This window comes from Glossina fuscipes, unplaced genomic scaffold (assembly GCF_014805625.2).
Source record: "Glossina fuscipes isolate IAEA_lab_2018 unplaced genomic scaffold, Yale_Gfus_2 128, whole genome shotgun sequence".
NCBI lineage: Eukaryota > Metazoa > Arthropoda > Insecta > Diptera > Glossinidae > Glossina > Glossina fuscipes.
The window spans coordinates 93342-111283 of NW_023998471.1; the positions used below are offsets into that span (position 1 = coordinate 93342).

The 17942-nt window shown below is 32.3% G+C and overlaps 2 protein-coding genes across 2 annotated transcripts; both read left to right on the plus strand.

Moving 5' to 3' along the window:
- Window positions 1-245: 245 nt before the first annotated feature.
- Window positions 246-5842, plus strand: LOC119640867 (pyridoxal phosphate homeostasis protein). The gene is made up of 5 exons (XM_038039145.1): window positions 246-641; window positions 700-912; window positions 2143-2290; window positions 2353-2594; window positions 2687-5842. The coding sequence occupies exons 1-5, from the start codon at window positions 549-551 to the stop codon at window positions 2756-2758; spliced, it is 768 nt and encodes a 255-aa protein (XP_037895073.1). The 5' UTR covers window positions 246-548; the 3' UTR covers window positions 2759-5842.
- A 4174-nt stretch (window positions 5843-10016) lies between these two features.
- Window positions 10017-14053, plus strand: LOC119640803 (myosin regulatory light chain 2). The gene is made up of 3 exons (XM_038039039.1): window positions 10017-10121; window positions 13184-13426; window positions 13521-14053. The coding sequence occupies exons 1-3, from the start codon at window positions 10119-10121 to the stop codon at window positions 13944-13946; spliced, it is 672 nt and encodes a 223-aa protein (XP_037894967.1). The 5' UTR covers window positions 10017-10118; the 3' UTR covers window positions 13947-14053.
- The last annotated feature ends 3889 nt before the right edge of the window (window positions 14054-17942 follow it).

The following is a 17942-nucleotide window of genomic DNA, read 5'->3' on the forward strand; positions in this document are numbered from 1 at the left end:
ATTGGTATGTTCATAAGCGTCTGTGGACTTTGTGGCACACTTTCTTCCGTTAGCGAAAGTGCAGATATCGACCACAAATTTGCAAAAGAATTCGGAATTGACTTAAGTTTTTCAAAGGACACGCCTACAACGTCCACGTGCCTGTACGACAAAAAATTTTATTTTAAAAGTAGCGCATGAAAATGTTGTTCTTTTACTTCTTTTGCCATTTTTTGGAGTAAACGGCGATGGGTATGAAATTTTCTCACTTGTTTTTAAATAAAAGCGGAGTTTCCTTGTAAAAATAAATCTGAAATGAACTTCGAATTTAGTGGTTTATTAAAAGAACTCATTTCTGTCTAACTGTAAATACCGGACGATATTGGAAGAGATTGAAAAAATACCGTTTTTTATTAGCGTTGTATTCGTGAGCATTGAAGATGCGTTCCATATACATTCTACAGATATTATCTGCATAAACAGCTGTTTCTTATTATTGATAACATAAGATGCCGTTGTTCTGCATTCGGATATTTTTTAATTAATTTTTGTTACTCCTCTTTGGCTTAATGATAAAACGCGTTATGGCGGACATTGATGTAAAAGCCGGTTTGCAACAAATACTTAAACGAATTGATGCCGCTTACGAACAAAGGCCAAAGGTAATGCACATATATTTAATTAATTGGTACACGAAGAGTGATTGCGTTGAATTTAAAGGATTTGGAGGCCGGTAAACCTTTCTTGGTGGCTGTTAGTAAAACAAAACCCATTGAAATGATAATCGATGCTTATTCAGTGGGTCAACGTCATTTTGGCGAAAATTACGTCCAAGAATTGGTTGACAAAAGTCAACATCCAGAAATTTTACAAAAATGCCCTGACATTAAGTGGCACTTTATCGGACATTTGCAAAACAATAAAGTAAATAAGGTAAATAAAATATACGGATTGCAAAACAATAACAAATTAATCTCGTATAAAATTAAAGATTACTGAGGTGTGTACTATTTTGCAAAAACATTCAAAGAAATTTAAAAAGATATGGGATTTAATAATATGTATGTTTATGTGCTTTATCTGTTCTATATCTTAAGCGTATTTCTCATAGATTGGAGACATTTGCCAAAGGTATTTTATTAAAGGGGTATTATTTTAATTAAAGGGATGAACTACCTTTTGCTGCATAGTAGGAAATACACATATTGGTAGGCAATAGAGTGTGTATCCATAAAGTGATTAGAATTTTTTGAACAGGAATGTGGCCAATTTCTAAGTACAACCAAATATTGTAATACGAACTGCTTTGTATCTTTTACTCCCTTTGCCGCTCGCTGTAAATGAGAGAACGAAATTCGGAGCAAACTACCTCAAGCAGTTTTTGTTGAAGGCCTTAGTCGAAGAAGGCCTTAAACGAAGAAAAACCGAAATATCTAAGATTTGAAAGGCGATGACCTTGGCTATTAGTGCTTTAAGTCTAAGAATTTATTTCTCTGGCTAAATTTATTATAATAATAATAATATCAAAGGTATTACTTATAACTCTACCATAATAACTTAAATATATGATTAAAAGATAAATTTCGTCATCTGAACAAAAGAAGCCAATTTCTAAGATGAGCATCATTCAGATATCTGTTGTGATTACGAAAAAAATCTCAATCCAATTATATCATATCACAATAATAGTAAAGTTTACTTCCCTAGAAAAGTTCTAATACTTTCTTGACACCTAATAGTTGGACAAAATTTACAATTAGAATATTCCTATTTGAGGTGTCTAGTCGTATTGACATCTTCAAAGTAATTATCAATAAAATAGTTAAGATTACTAGGTCGACGAGACTCATCCTTTCATCTATTTAATAAAGAAAAGAGGCGATAGTAATACATCCTACTTGTAGTCCTGGAATTTATTCCTTTGTTTTAATTGATCATAATATCAATAGTAAATATAAATAAAAAATCAAAAGCAAACTTTTACGACTGTTTGATGATTCCTTCCCAGCGCAAGAATTTGATCAGAATTTTGGAAAGTTTATAACTTAGAATTAATATACTTTGCATGATAACATAATCAAGCTTTTGTGACACCTTTAAATATATCGATACACAAAACAAAAAGGGCAAATACAACTCCTGTTATTATACATTTCCATACAGATTCTAAAACTACCTAACATTCACTTAATACAAACGGTGGATACCGAAAAGTTGGCTGATAACTTGAATAATTCTTGGAAAAAATTGGAAATTGACAATAAGCAACCACTAAGGGTGTTAATACAAATCAATACTAGTGGCGAGGATGGTAAAATAAATGAATTTTTTGCTTTAAATTATTTAAAAAAATTTTTTTTTATTATTTTTTAGCTAAGAATGGTATAGAACCGAATGAAGCTTCAAGACTTTACAAGCACATTAGAGAGAATCTAACAAATTTGCGAGTGGATGGTGTGATGACAATAGGAGCATTTGGTCATGATTATACGAAAGGACCAAATCCAGATTTTGTATGCTTAATGAAAGTGCATCGACAAATATGCGGAGATTACCAGTTGAAACCGGAAGAAGTGCAAGTGTCGATGGGAATGTCTGATGATTTTGAAAAAGCGGTAAAATTAAAAATTACAAATTTTTCAAAAAACAAAAAAAAGAAGACAAAATAGTTTTTCTTTTCTTTTCTATATTCTCTTGTCTTATTCAGATTGAAGTGGGTAGTACCATAGTGCGTGTGGGCAGTTCTATTTTTGGTCATCGAGCAAAGCAATCTATATAAGTCATATCATATACAAAAGCTTTATAAATAATTACATTGTTTTCTGTGTTATTGTATAAGTAACTTAAGCCTATACGTATGCATTTTTTTTCTGTTTAACACAAGAATCTATCTGGTGCTAAATGACGTACTACATCTGTGTAAAGGGTCTAGAAATTTATAAAATGTAAACAAGTTTTGTATAGAATGTTTGTGTGCATATATATAGTTATAGATAAATAGACATACACATGCATACACACATACGAGGGTATATAAATATAAACACATTTATTTGTAGATTGTTCTCGTTACGCTTACGTCCGAAGGCGTGGGAGTTACATTAGATTCGTCTTTGCGGTTGTAACATGCACAAATATATATTAGAAAGTCGACAATTACAATATTCGTCAACAGAATATGACTTGATTTACTGGACTTTTCAGTATTAATTAGAGAGAGGAAACTTTAGTTTTTCCAAATTATTTTCGTTGACTTGAAAATCACCCCAAGTATATCCAAAAGGCCAACAAAAATCCTAAGAACATTCAAACATGAGCTTTTACTTATTTATAACCAATAGCGGATATCGGCCCAAAAATTTGATGCGAAGATTTGTCCATCTGCGGTATAACCTCTTTAAAAATCTTGCATACCAGTAATGAACGTAAACGCTTTATTATTTCACATTTATTTCAGTTAAAATGTAAATAAGGTTTGTATTTGACATGAACGTAATCTCCTTACTCGTCGCACCACCAATCAAAAAATATTTTAGAACAATTTTGATCGACATCTTGCACTACAACGGGAAGACGCTACCATTGTATGCATTAAGATGTTAAGACAAATGATCCATCTTAAAGATGAATTAGATATAACACAAAAATATCACCTACGTAACTATAAATTAATGATATATAGATCTGCAAAATTTTCCGTGTAAGCAAGTCAACAAAGGAGATGCTAATGCGCTCCTGAGTGAATAAGGCGGAAAAGACATTAAAAACAAAAAAAATCCGGCTGCAAATTATCAACACAATTCCGTTTGCGTGGGTAGTGGCCTCTTCAATGTATTTGGGCTGTGCCCATAGCGAATATCCTTTAAGGGTGGGTCAAAGTTAACATTGTAACATATCACTCAACAGGTTAACAGGGCGACATGCTCCCACTATAGACGATAGTTTTTGCTACTTTTGTAAAACTCTGTCGCATTTCGCTTAAACATTGATTCTATCTAAAAGTCATAAAGATTTGTCAATAATGCCGAGCTTATTCAGTGATTTGTTGTATGTATGTGTAACATTATAAATTAGTCGGTTTTTGGAACGCTTCGGCGCAAAAATAGAGAGATGAATTGATATCTGGCGGTTAGGGTATATGCTCTCGGCTGATTGTGTGATCGTGTGCAATATGATCTGAACCCAACTAAGAGGAACCGAACAGGTAAAAATCGCGACTACTAAGTCATTGTTCGCGGGTGCCAATCTCAGTGCGGTAAAGTTTAATTTGATTGATAGATTGTGGGGGTTACTCAGTTGGTAAAGGCGAAGCACACACCCACTTGATTTTTACCGACTCCCGATCTCTTTCCCTTTCTTCGCTTTTTTCTGATAGTCACCATATAAAACGAGTACGTTATAAGTCTCCTACTTTAATGGTCATATTAAAGAAAAGTATATATATATATATATATCGGTTATAAGCAAAGAACATGTATTAAACCCGAACTAGAAGCAAATATCTATAGAAATGAGCGAAAACTTTTATGCGAGAATGGACGTGCTACATTTGCGAACATGCGAGATTTTAGCGTACAGCCGAAGTAAAAATGAATGTAAATATTATGTAGAACTGTCCATAACGTTGGTTCAGGAAGATTCTAATCACTCAAAACGGACAATTTCCTTAAATGATGGGTATTCAAAGTTCGTTTTAAGACAAATATTAATTTCTTTCTTTTTTTTTACTTGTTTTCGTTTCGAATTATTTAACTGACGAGGTCAAATGCAAAACCCCATTCCCTTCGTTCATTCTGATAAAAGCTGATAAATCACTAAACAGTTTTTTGAATGACTATACGAGAGATATTTTTTCGAAATAAGTTGAAGTAAATATTTTTGGTTACTATTAAATATGTATATCAAGCCTCGCGATGGCGATTAGCCAAACAATTGAAATAAAAAATTTTCTTTACTTTATTTCTATTTACAGAATATACTCAGAATATATATATACTTATACATTAGCCGACACACATTCATGGGATCGAAAGAGAATATAAAAAATTGAAAAAAATTCGATGCTTATGATTATGATTCATGGGGGACGAAACGGCTGTGCGGTTCTATCAATTCAATTTGTTTTCCCCTTCTTTGTATATAAGATTTATTCCTCACCCACATTGTTTAGAAATTTGAAAAAGAAAAAAAAAAGCACAAGAAACATTAATTATTATATTATTCTTGTGTTGCGTTTAATGCCGATTCTTTCTGTTTCATCTCATTTGAATTTTCTAGTTTTGAAATGTATTACGATTTCTTTGGCGATTAGCCAAAGTGTTCTCTATGCAAAACGCAACTATTTCGCAAATTTTCATTATGTCTCTCTTTTTTTTTACGTTTTATTTTCTGTCAGTCTTCAAGTGTAATTTTTGAAATTTTTTCTGCACACAATTTATTTTTTTTTGGTTTCCAAATGTGCAGGAAGTCTTACAGACGCCATATATTTATTGTCTTTCAACATTTTTCGAAATCAATCGGAAAAGAAATAATTTCATGCTTGATTATTATTTACGTTACAAGAGAAATCTATTAAACTTAAATCCTATTTTCAATTTATTTAAGCGAATATATGAGTATATGAATTATATTTTACAAATTTTCTTATTTCAAAATTTTCATATATGATAAAAATTGGTGAAATCCATAGGCGAAATGCCGAAAAAGGATCTGGTTTGGTTGGGGTTCATGAAATACATCGAGCGGAATCACCAGGTATACTAGAACTTATTGCTCTTGCAAAACAGTACTAAGGCATTGCAGATTGGTAATGTAGATAAGCATTAAAAGTCGTTCAATTACATTCGAATACCATTTGAGTTTCATTATCGGTTGCCAAGCTTATGTGTGTTTGCGATGGCTTAGGGGTTCAATCGCAATTTGGTCCTGTACCGGTTGTGGGTGTGGCTCTATGCTAGTTGTGTACATGCTTTTTTTCTTTTTCATTCTTATTTGTTTTATTGCACTTTTCCTAAGTTTTAATATTAATTAATTTAAGATTTACTTTAAGAGTCAATTGAACGACTGTCAAAATTTTTAGTTGAGTTTCTTGTATAAGTGGAATAAATAAATAAATAAATAAAAAAAACTTTATTTTGAACATGCATCCGATACGTCAATTAAGGACAGCATGCCTGGCGTTTTTATGTGCATCATTTAATTTCGTGCGTAAATAGAAATGGCGCCAAATATTTCAATTAACATGTTGTCCATCCTTCGTTACTACTAGCAGTAGTATAGAAATTTCGTGTAGACAGATGGGGATATTTTTTTGGGACAACTCACTAAAAAACTCATTTTTGGGCGTCGTCATAAGAGCATAATCAGAATATGGACATATAGACATGTAGACAATTAAAAAAGATTTTCAATTAAATTGCAATTTTTATCAGTCCACATCCCATCTTCAAGTTGAATTCTACTTCCAATAAGGACTAGTGCTGCAATCGATAATTAGATCAGCGTCTCAAGGGAGGTGAAATTGTATTAGAAAATGAAACCGTTATTCGTATCCGCAGCATAGGAGATGGAAGCGTTATGCGCATTTGTGTTTCGACCAGACTCAAAAATGCCCTTCAACTTGGGATCTGCAACTGAAATTAGCATGCAATTTCTACTTGGATTTAAAACTCTCTTTAAAGCGTTGTACAAAGCCCATTTGAATTCCAATTGGTTGTCAAGCCCGAAATAGCCTAGCAGAGCAAAAGAAATCGTAACTCTAACTAGAATCTCTAAAATTCTGTCAAGTCATCATCATAATTAAATGCAGTAAAAGTTCTTTATTCGCGGGGTATATGTGCCGCGAATACAGAAACCGTGAATACGGAAGGGTAATTGGATATTGGGTTGGATACCTATTCGAATCCTTTTAATATTATGTATGTACTTATTAGATCCGCGAGTGAAGAAATTTATAGCCGCGAATATAGGAATTGGATCGAATTTTTGTAATCCGCGAATAGTGAAAACGCGGATGAAGGAAGCGCGAATAAGAAGCTTCTACTGTACTTTTGCAATTATTTATTGTCAAACAATTTCCTGCAACTCTGTACAGCAATACCCTACATTATCACCGAAACTCGGTACAATTTGATTTGATTGAATCAAATCTGTTTAGCAATTTATTGGACTGTGTCCTTCCGCGCGGCTAACGATAACTTATGGCACAAGTTTATACGAAAATTTTTGCTACAGTTGAATCAGTTGTAAAAATAATCGTATTCGGTAGGCTTAAAGTTGGTAAAATTAGCTGCGTTGCCCCTAAGATGGCGAAATAATATAGGGGGATGTAAACGGCAAACAGTTTCGAGCGTAGGCACTGAACATGGACATTTATGTGCACGTAGACGTCTATAGATATCTGTAGAAATTCATAACTGTCTATAGACTTTCCTTAGTGTTATGTACGTTCGTTTTTTAAGGACGTGGTTCTGCACTGGGATAAAAATCCATTGCGGAGTCGCTTTCGCATTACCTCGAGATGGACTTCCCCGTCGTCGCGTGCAATTAGCTTATAACGCATATCGACTAAGTTTACACAAGAGTATTGACTGCAATCGAACCGGCTGATCGTATTTGAAAATCTTAAAGTTGCTGGAATTAGCTGCGTTGTCCATAAGACGGCGAAATAATATAAGGGGTTATAAAGGTTAAACTAGGTCGAGCTCCGACATTCGACATAGGCGCATAGTTATCTGTAGATATCTGTAGAGATTCATAAATATCTACAGATTTTCCCTGTAAAAATGATTCTACTCGACAGGCTTAAAGTTGCTGGAATTAGCTGCGGTGTCCATTTGACGACGGTAGAAGATAGAGGGATATGAAAAACAAACTGATTGGAGCTTCGACACTAAAAAATGACATATACTGTAAATATCTGTAGACATCTATAGATATCTGTAGAGATTCATAACTATCTGTAGACATATTTTTTTATGGACGTAGTGGTAGCGCGCTGACAACTAGTGGTCCTAAACTGGTGTAAGATTCCGCATTCGTTTTCGTATTGCATCGACATGTATCGCCCCTGTTCTTGCGTGATAAAGGATTTGGATGTCATTTTCGCGTAGCTTTATATCGGGGTATGTCGTGCAAAAAAAACTGACGCTTGTTTCCATTATCTTTTGCCCGTCAGTATAACCGGTAGCAAGCAACATGGGGTTATTTCTACTTTTAGAGACCTGCAAAGTATATTCCTTAAATAGGCCCCACCCGGGTAGACAGGACAGGTGGCATGCGTTACCCACTCGTGGGTCTAAATGGCAGAAATAACTCGAAAAATGTCCATGATCAGGTAAAGCTTGCAATAGGAAAAAATCCATTTCTGCATGTTTTCTCCCCATCCATTGCTCAAGAGAGTGTTAGTTCACTTTTCTTTTGTATCATTTTCACATTATTATTGTCATTGCATTAGCATGCTCGGTCGGACGGGTATTTTAACTTTGCGCATGCATGCTGACACAAAGACATACGATACATGTCTATCAATATATCGTCTGAAATAAGTTCGAATTGCTTCCGCCTTCGAAAAATTAACAAGAAAGTGGAGTTTAAAAACGCCTGGACCGAATATAGGTATAAAATCATTTACGAACTCATTTACTTAAAATTAGCAAAAGATTTTATGTTTCCTTTTTACATCCACCACTCTAAGATGGCGATATACTCATTTTGTTTTATTTCAAAATATATGTAACACCTAAAAGGAAGCTTCAGAGACCCTATGAAGTATATGTATTCTTGATCAGCGTGAAATTCTGAGTTGATTTAGCCATGTCCGTCGGTGTGTGTGTCTGTTTGGACTCTCTCGGCCGCAAAAATGAAGATATCGACTTCAAATTTAATAGAAACTTTGGAAGCTTTTGCACGCAGGATGGTATTGAAAATAGGACAAATTGGTCAGAACAAAAACGCGCAATGGGGCGTAAACTGAACGCAACCCAGTTTTTTTTAACCAAAATTTTCGGAATTTTGCTCATTATTCGGCAATTATTAAAGTTAGAACCATGAACTATGGGTGTCGAATATCTTAAATGTTCTTATGAGCAAAAGTTTTGAAACTTAGCAAAATAGTTGCAAAAAATATAATAAAATTGTGTATGAAAAAGTTCTTAATGATAAATAGTTGTCTTCGGGACGTGTTTTTGCAAAAATTTATAAAGAAGTCTATCATCGCAACCATGCATATTTTTGTAGATTTTCGCGATAATCATGACATCTATCCCGTGGATTTATAAACATATGCATCATCTTGTGAAGAAGCCTTTGATTCGATGCGTAACGATGAGCTGATAAAGACGAATGAATTTTCACATTATTATGTGCGGAATTTTCATAATAGTTTGATGAAAGAAAGAAATGAATACAAACGCAAAATGAAGAAGAACAACGTATACGATGTGTTTGTAGATGTAGAAAAAAAAAAAGAAAAAAAAAAACGAATTAAGTAAGAATGAACATATATCCATAACGTAGAGCAAAGGAATGGAGAAAATTGTGTAAAAACAAATCGAGCGACAACATAAAATGTAGGTGATATTAACAACAACAGCAATAAAGAGGTAATATAAAGAGAGCGAATGTCAAAGGAGAGTGTTTCAAGAAAATTTTCGAATTTTTATATTTAGATTTTTTCGTTTTTTTTTTTTTGGTTGTTGGGGCCTACATATACCTACCAGGTATACCGTGTGTGTACAAGCGCAGGCGAAATATCAAGTTAAGCCGCCTGTACACCGCCTAAGAAAATAGCATGCCTTGCACGAACTAAAAATGGTATCACCGTTATGCTTACAAACAATATCGTCTATGCCTAAGAGACCCTCCCAGCCATAATGCTGCTGTTTAAAAGTCTCTCTCGCTTGCTCTCTCCCTCTCTCTCTCTCTCTCTCTCTCTTTTTATGTGTGCGGTTCTCTACTTATGTATGGTGCATGTGTAAGTAATGTATTGAATATTTTCAAATGTATAGAATTTGGAAATTTTTGTAGATTTTGAAAATTTTTCTTAAAATATCATCATCGCAACGATAAAATCAGCCAGAACACTTAGTGTGCTCTGACCGCTCGATCCGTTTAGACTTACAGCACAGAAAGCTAGCACCATGGTAAGGAAAAACGTCGATAATAACAAATCTATTATAAAAAAAAGAGAAAAAAAAACGCAATATTACTAAAAGGATTACGTCTTCTGAAAAGGTTTCCGTTACATTTACGAAATGAAATTGTTTTAAAATTGTTGTAAAAGAATTTTTCAACAAAAAAAAAAATAAAAGAAAAACTAAAAATTTTTTTATGAAAATGAAAAATTTCTTTAATTCAAAAAACCGTGAAATTGAAAAAAAAAATTCGTATGCATGTATATATATATATATATATATATATATATATATATATGTGTGTGTGTGTGTGTGAATATTTATGAAATTTCTAAAAATACGACAGTAATTTGATATTTTCTCATGTGTAAAAAAGAGCCAACGATATGCAGACATTTAAACGAGGATATTGAGAAAATGTGTGTACCCAGGCGTACGATGAACTTGCGTAATACGAAATCTATAAATAGATCAAGAATTGAAACACTTGAGTAAAAAGAAAATAAAGTGAATTTGGAAAATACCGTTTTCTAGAAGTAATTTAAGTAAAAAAAAAAAAGAAAGTTTTGAAAATTGGATTTTCAAAATTACAAAAACATTTTCACAAATCATTTTTCCATATTATATTGCCTTTAATTTATAGTTCTTCCTCGGTATTGGAGCGCTCACGTACAAACGTATTATGAATAATAAAAAAAAAAAAGAAATAAAGAAAAATCTCACTTTCATTATTAGTCAGTCGACTTGGCCAAACCAAATGGCATAGAAGATAGAAAGACGAGCTGACGACCATGGTTAGAAACCTTGAATGACTGCAATACTTTAAATGATGAAAGGTCGGTACACATAATTTCGTATGCTTCTTATACCTTGACAGTAGTTGTAGTAGTAATAACGGTAATGTAACTAATTTACTTTTCTAACGAGAGGCAACCGTAGTGTTGTCGTATACTTTTAGTGTACATATCTAGTAACGTTACTAAAAATAGTATTAATATTGGAGAGAATCAATTACAAATGATTTCACCTCGATTTCACTTAACCCTAATGACATATCTTCATATCAGTTACGCTTCAATGCCGAAAAAATTGGGATATTTTGCATTTAAATCTTTTCATTTTTGTCTGAATTCTCTAGAAGGATATGAAACTGCAAGCTCTTGGAATTGTTTTTACAATTTTGTGATATTGTGTGTGATGCGATCAGCGATTTGTTCATATTCCTTTCGCGTCATTTCGGTGACAGCAATAGATCTTAGTCGATAACTGGAATGAATTTATTATAGACGGATATTTTGTATCGCTGAACATTCACTTACTACTGTAGGCTCCGCTATAGGTGAACTACCTACTAAGACAGAAAGAGATGAAATAAAAAACTAATATCGGATTTTCCAAATGACCTCGTTTCTCTTTTCTTTCTCGAATACTTCCATTACTCTTCTTTTCTTTTTCTTTTTTTTTTTTGAGTCCTCATGTATCGCTCATTGAAATTGATTCCTCAAGGCCAGCGTGTAAGAAAGTAGCTCAGATCCTTCTGCGAGAACTATTCATCAAAGAAAAGAAATTTCGAGGGCCTTTCGAGGTTTACTGTAAAATGACCTATCAGTTAGTAACTGTAGTTTAGGATTTATTTTAGAATTGTAGGAAAACCGTCTTCGTACTTCATATTTTAGCACAAATAACTGATCGATAAATAGCGTCATGGCCAATATTTGCCCCGAATTTACAACAAGAAGATTTTATTTATTTTCATTGCTAAGGACATAGGACTAACATATGTTATTTTGTTTAACGGTGCAAAAATCTATGTATGAAGATAATCGTTAGATAAAATCCGTGTCCTTAGGTGTTAAAGTAGCGCACGCGAAAATTTTTTCAAATTTCTCTAAACATTTTCAGGCATATATTGCTTAAGAAACATTTAACAACGGTCATGCCTGCAGTTATTCAATGTTTACATAAAAATTAGAAAAAAAAATTAAATGCTTTAAAAAATCTCGCTCGTTACTCTACTTAAGAGCGCAAACCGTACGCTATGGCTACCCACCACTGGCGGGTACAATTGGTTTTTCTGTTGAGTCTACTATGCAGCAAGAAGACGAGACTTTCTTTGCATAGAATTTTTATTTTAAAGCGTACGCCGTAAATTTCATAACACTTATGTTGAATTTTTCCTTCATTTTTAGGTCCTTAACCGTTTGCACTCCTTATTTCTTTTTGTTGTTTCTGCTTACCGCTAACTGTAAATATTCGGAATATGACACGTTTAGCATATGGAAGGGGCGAAAAAAATATTTCATAATTATACCCTGTTATGTAGATTTATGGGGATGTATACGATGCTCAGAAGATGTCGAGATAAACCCGAATTTTATTACACTCATCGATTTCGAATCACTTCCTGAATTAAAATAACATTACCTCTTCGTCCGTCCGTCTTATGTGCGTGTATTGAACCCACAGATATTTTGATGGAATTTGGTGCACTAACGTATTTTAGTCCAAGGACGAGTGTTATTCCAAACCATTCGGATTAGACTTCTTTTTCGATCCTTTCCAAGCATCCAGACGCCTTATTTTGAAAAGTCGTTAAGTGAGTATTTGTATTAAGCGAAATGAGCCGTGACCCACAACCGTGTGTTTAATTTGATTATTTTAAATAATATAATATCGAGTCGACATTGAAGTGGAAAGGGTTAATATAACGACTTATTTCGAGATTAGAAGGACATTGCTGTTTAAAATTCGGAAAACTTAATTATAACGAAGAAAGGTGTAAATATTAGGTGTCAGATTTTATCGAAATCGGGCAAACAACTTGCTATTTATACCCTGCATTTAAAGTACGCCAAAGGAAAGCAATGTGAGCTAATAAAATTTTGAATTAATCACAACAGTACAAGTAGAGTTGATTGTAAAAATGCGAGAAGCTAATAGTAACCAAATTTAGATGAAGTTTAAAGTATCTACCTAGCAGAACGTAATCCTTTTATAAATTTTAAATGTAAGCAAAATGTCCTATTTTTTGTTTTTTTTTCTACGTTAATTTAACTTCTTTTCCCGAAAAGGCCGATGAGAAGAAGAAGGTTAAGAAGAAGAAGACCAAAGAGGAGGGAGGTACTTCCGAAACCGCCTCTGAGGCTCCATCTGAGACAGCAACTCCCGCCCCAGCCGCCACTCCTGCACCAGCTTCAACAACTGGTTCAAAGAGGGCATCGGGCGGTAGCCGTGGCTCGAAAAGATCAAAGCAACGTGCCGGATCTTCTGTATTCTCAGTTTTCTCGCAAAAACAAATTGCCGAATTCAAAGAAGTAAGTACCCGTAGATTAGCTTAAGCTTAGCGAAAAATTAGCAGACGATATATAAGTAAGAGAATATATTAAATACATCGATTGTGTTGATTAGGCTTTCCAACTTATGGATGCTGACAAAGACGGCATTATTGGCAAGAACGATTTGCGTGCCGCTTTCGATTCGGTAGGTAAAATTGCCAGCGACAAGGAGTTGGATGCCATGTTAGGTGAAGCTTCTGGCCCGATTAATTTCACACAATTGTTAACCTTGTTCGCAAACCGTATGGCTACCTCCGGTGCTAACGATGAAGATGAAGTTGTTATTGCCGCTTTTAAATGTTTCGATAATGACGGTCTCATTGATGGTGATAAATTCCGTGAAATGTTAATGAATTTCGGTGATAAATTCACCATGAAAGAAGTCGATGATGCTTTCGATCAAATGATTATCGATGATAAAAATCAAATCGATACCGGTGCTTTGATTTCTATGCTTACCGGCAAGGAAGAGGAAGAAGAAGGCGAGGAAGGTGCTTAAATCAAACACGAACAACGATTACATTTTTTTTTTTTTTTTTTTTTGTACACTTGAGAAGAAAACCCAAATAAGCCAAGCACTTCCAATTAAAAAGAAAAAAAAAAAAAAAGAAAAGAAAACACTATTTGATAAGAACTTTGAAAAAAAAAATTAAAAAAATATTAAAAAAAAAATATGACGAAAAACTTTTTTTGTTTTAATATATGAAAAAAAAAAAACAAAATGAATTTTTAAACAAAGAAAGAAAAACTTGAAACAAATCATCGTCAGCAAAATTTGAAGACTAGAAGGCAAGAACAGAATTTTCTGCTACGGAGATGGTAAAAGAAGGAAAAAGAGCAGTGACACAACAAAAGTGGGTCTTTCAACAGGCGAACTTGTAGTTAATTTTTCTCTTTTTTGGAATTTTTTTTATGTTTTTTTTTATAATTATTAATTAAAAATATTATATATGAAAAAAAAATGAAAAAGACTAAATAGAGGAAAATTTGAACAAAACACTTTTTTTCTCTTCTTTTCTCACCATTTACTTCATTTACTTGTAATAGTAAAGTAAAGGGGTTGTTTTTGAATCTGTTTTTTTATTTATTTATTTTTTTGTTATAAATGTTTTGATGTTTTGTTGAGGAATGATTTGAGAAACTATTATACATTAATCTATAATAATAATAATAATAATAAAAGGCACAGTTTTTATTAATTTATATATATGATAATAGATAACAAGAAGAACAAACAAAAAATTAATATTTTAGATATCGTTATATATATGTCAATTTAATGTATTGTTGAAATTAAATTACGATTTCACGATACATTTCATTAAGGAAGAGAGACGTGAAATTTCTTGAGACGCGCTTTAACTCATTTCAAAGAGAGACAGACACTATTTAAAAAAATATTTAAAAAAATACTAAAAAAAGGAAATTTTAGATAATTGAAGAAACAACAACAACAACAACAACAACAACAACAACATAATACATCAAACAGATTCATTGCGTATACAGCATATGATATTATGTACGCGTATCAACTAAATTTATATGAGAGTTATTTACTTATATCAAAACAATATTTTATGCATGCTTGTTTTTATTTCATTATATATTACAAACATATATTTCAATTTATTCATATATTTACCTAGTTATTGTTTATCAATGAAATTCTTTCACTTTTATTGTCTTATGACTATTATTATTATTATTCAATTAATATCATTATATTATTAAAAATGCTTTATCGTTCGTTTTTGAGTTCATTTTTGTTTATGTAACAAAGGATTCAATTATTAATATTATTCGTTACTTGTTGTATTACTCAAAGGAGGAACCGAATGTTAAAAAATATTTATGGAGTTATCAAGCAATTTATTTACTCATGATTACAAATGTCTTTTATTTAAATATTTATGGAAAAAAGCTATATATATATATATAACAAATATTCAATTTATTAACTCATTTTTAAAACTTTTTATTAATGTGTTTCTGATTCGTTTAAATGTTAATCAACGGGACGTGATGATTAAACGAACATAAGAGAAAAAAATGGGCCTAATAAATTCAAATCACCCTAACCCAATAAATATATTTTATTAAAAAGTTATATAATATTCAATACTCACTTTATATTAATATAACTTAAATTATTTCAATTGATTCGTTTAAACATGATAACAGGACGTAATGATTAAACGAGAAAAGAAAGTTAAACGAGAAGTGGACTTTATCGATTAACATCTATCAAGAAAACAAAACCAAAAAAGCAAAAAAAAAAAAGAAAGAAAAACAAACAACCAAACCAACCATATTGTGTGAACTTAGTCAGTAAATTTTTAAATGGTTATTATAAAAAATCCATTCTATTTTTTAAGGTTATCTTTAAAAAAAAAAAAAAAAAAAAAAAAAATACCAGCAAACGACAATTCAACAACAACTTAATCATTGTTTTTTTTTTTAAAAAAACTATTTTAAAGGAACACTTGATTGATCAAAAAAAAAATCAAAGAATTTGTATTTAGTTTATGATGAGGATGACTTTTAATAATAAAACAAACGCGATCAAAGGGTCATTAAGGTGGCCAAAGAAAAAACAAGCATTTTGTTTTATTTATAATTCCTTTTTTTTTTTTTTTTGTAAATACGTTGTAAATAGAGATTGAAATGCGCCAAACAAATGTGTTCCCTTAAAATATTATATTATTCATCATAATTATCTACCATATTGTTTTGTTTTTTTGTTTCTGGAACAAGAAACTCGCCATAACATGCATCGTTTTGTGACTTACCCTCTGCAATGCAATATACTTGCAATTTTCTCACATTTCATACCCCTATTAACGATCATATAAACATTTGCAACTCATACTTTGATATAATATGTTCGCTTAGAACATTTCAAATCTCAATTTGCATTCATATCTCGCTTATCCTCTTGTAAAGTGTATGCAGCAATCTCTCATTGCCTCACTACTACTTCTACTTTATTAATAATAACAGTTATTTATTATTATTATGATTTTTGTTCTCTTTTTAGTTCCAAATAAAGAAATTAATCACTCTTTTTATGCATCTTCTCTTAATACTTTTCGTATTCTTTTCCCATTCGAGTTCTACTCCTTTCTATACAGAATTTTTTCGTATTTCATATCTCATGCTCCTAGTTTCTTTTATGTGATAGAGAATATAATTATTGCATATGATAGAAACCTTCATAAATGTTGAAAATTACTCCAATTTAATGAATTTTTTTAATGAATTTTCTCTTATATCCTCTCATTTCGTTGACAATCTTCCTTATTTGTTGCTCTTTCTTACATGAAAAATATACTGATTTAATATATCATGTGCATCATATCAATATAACATTCCAATACTAACTCTTTTTCTTTACTTGATGTTTTATGCGATGAAAAATGACATGATTATCTACCTTTCATTCTCTCTCTCTCTCTATCTCTATCTTTCTCTCTTTCTTAAACACTCTGAAAAGGTTACCTGTAGAGTAAAAACCTCATCACTAATGATTTATTTAACATGCTTTCCCCTTTGCAATGCTATGTCCATCGTTATGATTACTAGTCATGCTATTTAATTCAAAGAATCTTTTATATTTACCTTCTCACTTACTCACTTAAGTAATTTGGAACAAAATAAAAGCATCGTTTATAGAAAGGATCCTTCCATAGGACCAATTCTTCGCAGTTCTTCGAATGAAAAGCTCCATTAGTGGATCATTGTCGTTTTACTTTAGACATCAAAGGTTTGTAATGAAAAAAATGCTGCACCTTATTTATGCGAATTGTTTATGCATCCAAAACCACTTACACTATACACCTATACCTATATAGGCTTAACAATCTAGAAATGCAGACTCGTTTAAAAAATAATTTTGGATAGTCTAATGTAGGGTTTTAATGTCCAAAAGAAAATTAATAATAGAGTAAGAGAAAAAAAAGAAAAAATGAAAGAAAGAAAGAAAGAAAATCGTAACAGTACAAGTTGGAAAATTATGCTTTACAAGGCAAACGAAGTTTGAGAAGTTTTCTGGTTCAGCTTTTTAGCTCATTCGCTACCAACTACCACATACATGTGACATAGCCGGTTCTTATCATAGCCCAGCAGTTATGTTACATCTGTATCAGTTTAACAGAACGTTTATTTTATTGCAATTGATGTGGTATAGTCACGAAGAAAATCTTCGACTTTGATGGATACTTCCTTCAGGAGACCGCGATAGCGAACAGCTGGAGGATTCCATGATTCATGGCATGGCAATCGCTGGGCTGTAACGTGGTCGAGTCCGACCCGCTACGTTTAAAATTTCAAAGAATTCAATTTGTTTGCCCATAGCAATGCTGCAAATATATCGCACCTCTCTCCACCATTATAATCGGTCATTGTGTGCAATTGTACGTTTTTCCTGCATTTTGATATTGTCCTCAAAATTCTTTAAAACGACAAACAAGCCTGTGATAATTCATTATTATAC

Excerpts from the sequence above, each read along its gene's own strand:
- LOC119640803 (XM_038039039.1), top strand. Across the intron at positions 13,427-13,520 it reads AAATTGCCGAATTCAAAGAA|GCTTTCCAACTTATGGATGC; the intron begins GTAAGTACCCGT and ends TGTGTTGATTAG.
- LOC119640867 (XM_038039145.1), top strand. The coding sequence starts at position 549 with ATGATAAAACGCGTTATGGCGGACATTGATGTAAAAGCCGGTTTGCAA. Across the intron at positions 642-699 it reads CTTACGAACAAAGGCCAAAG|GATTTGGAGGCCGGTAAACC; the intron begins GTAATGCACATA and ends TTGAATTTAAAG. Across the intron at positions 2,291-2,352 it reads CAATACTAGTGGCGAGGATG|CTAAGAATGGTATAGAACCG; the intron begins GTAAAATAAATG and ends ATTATTTTTTAG.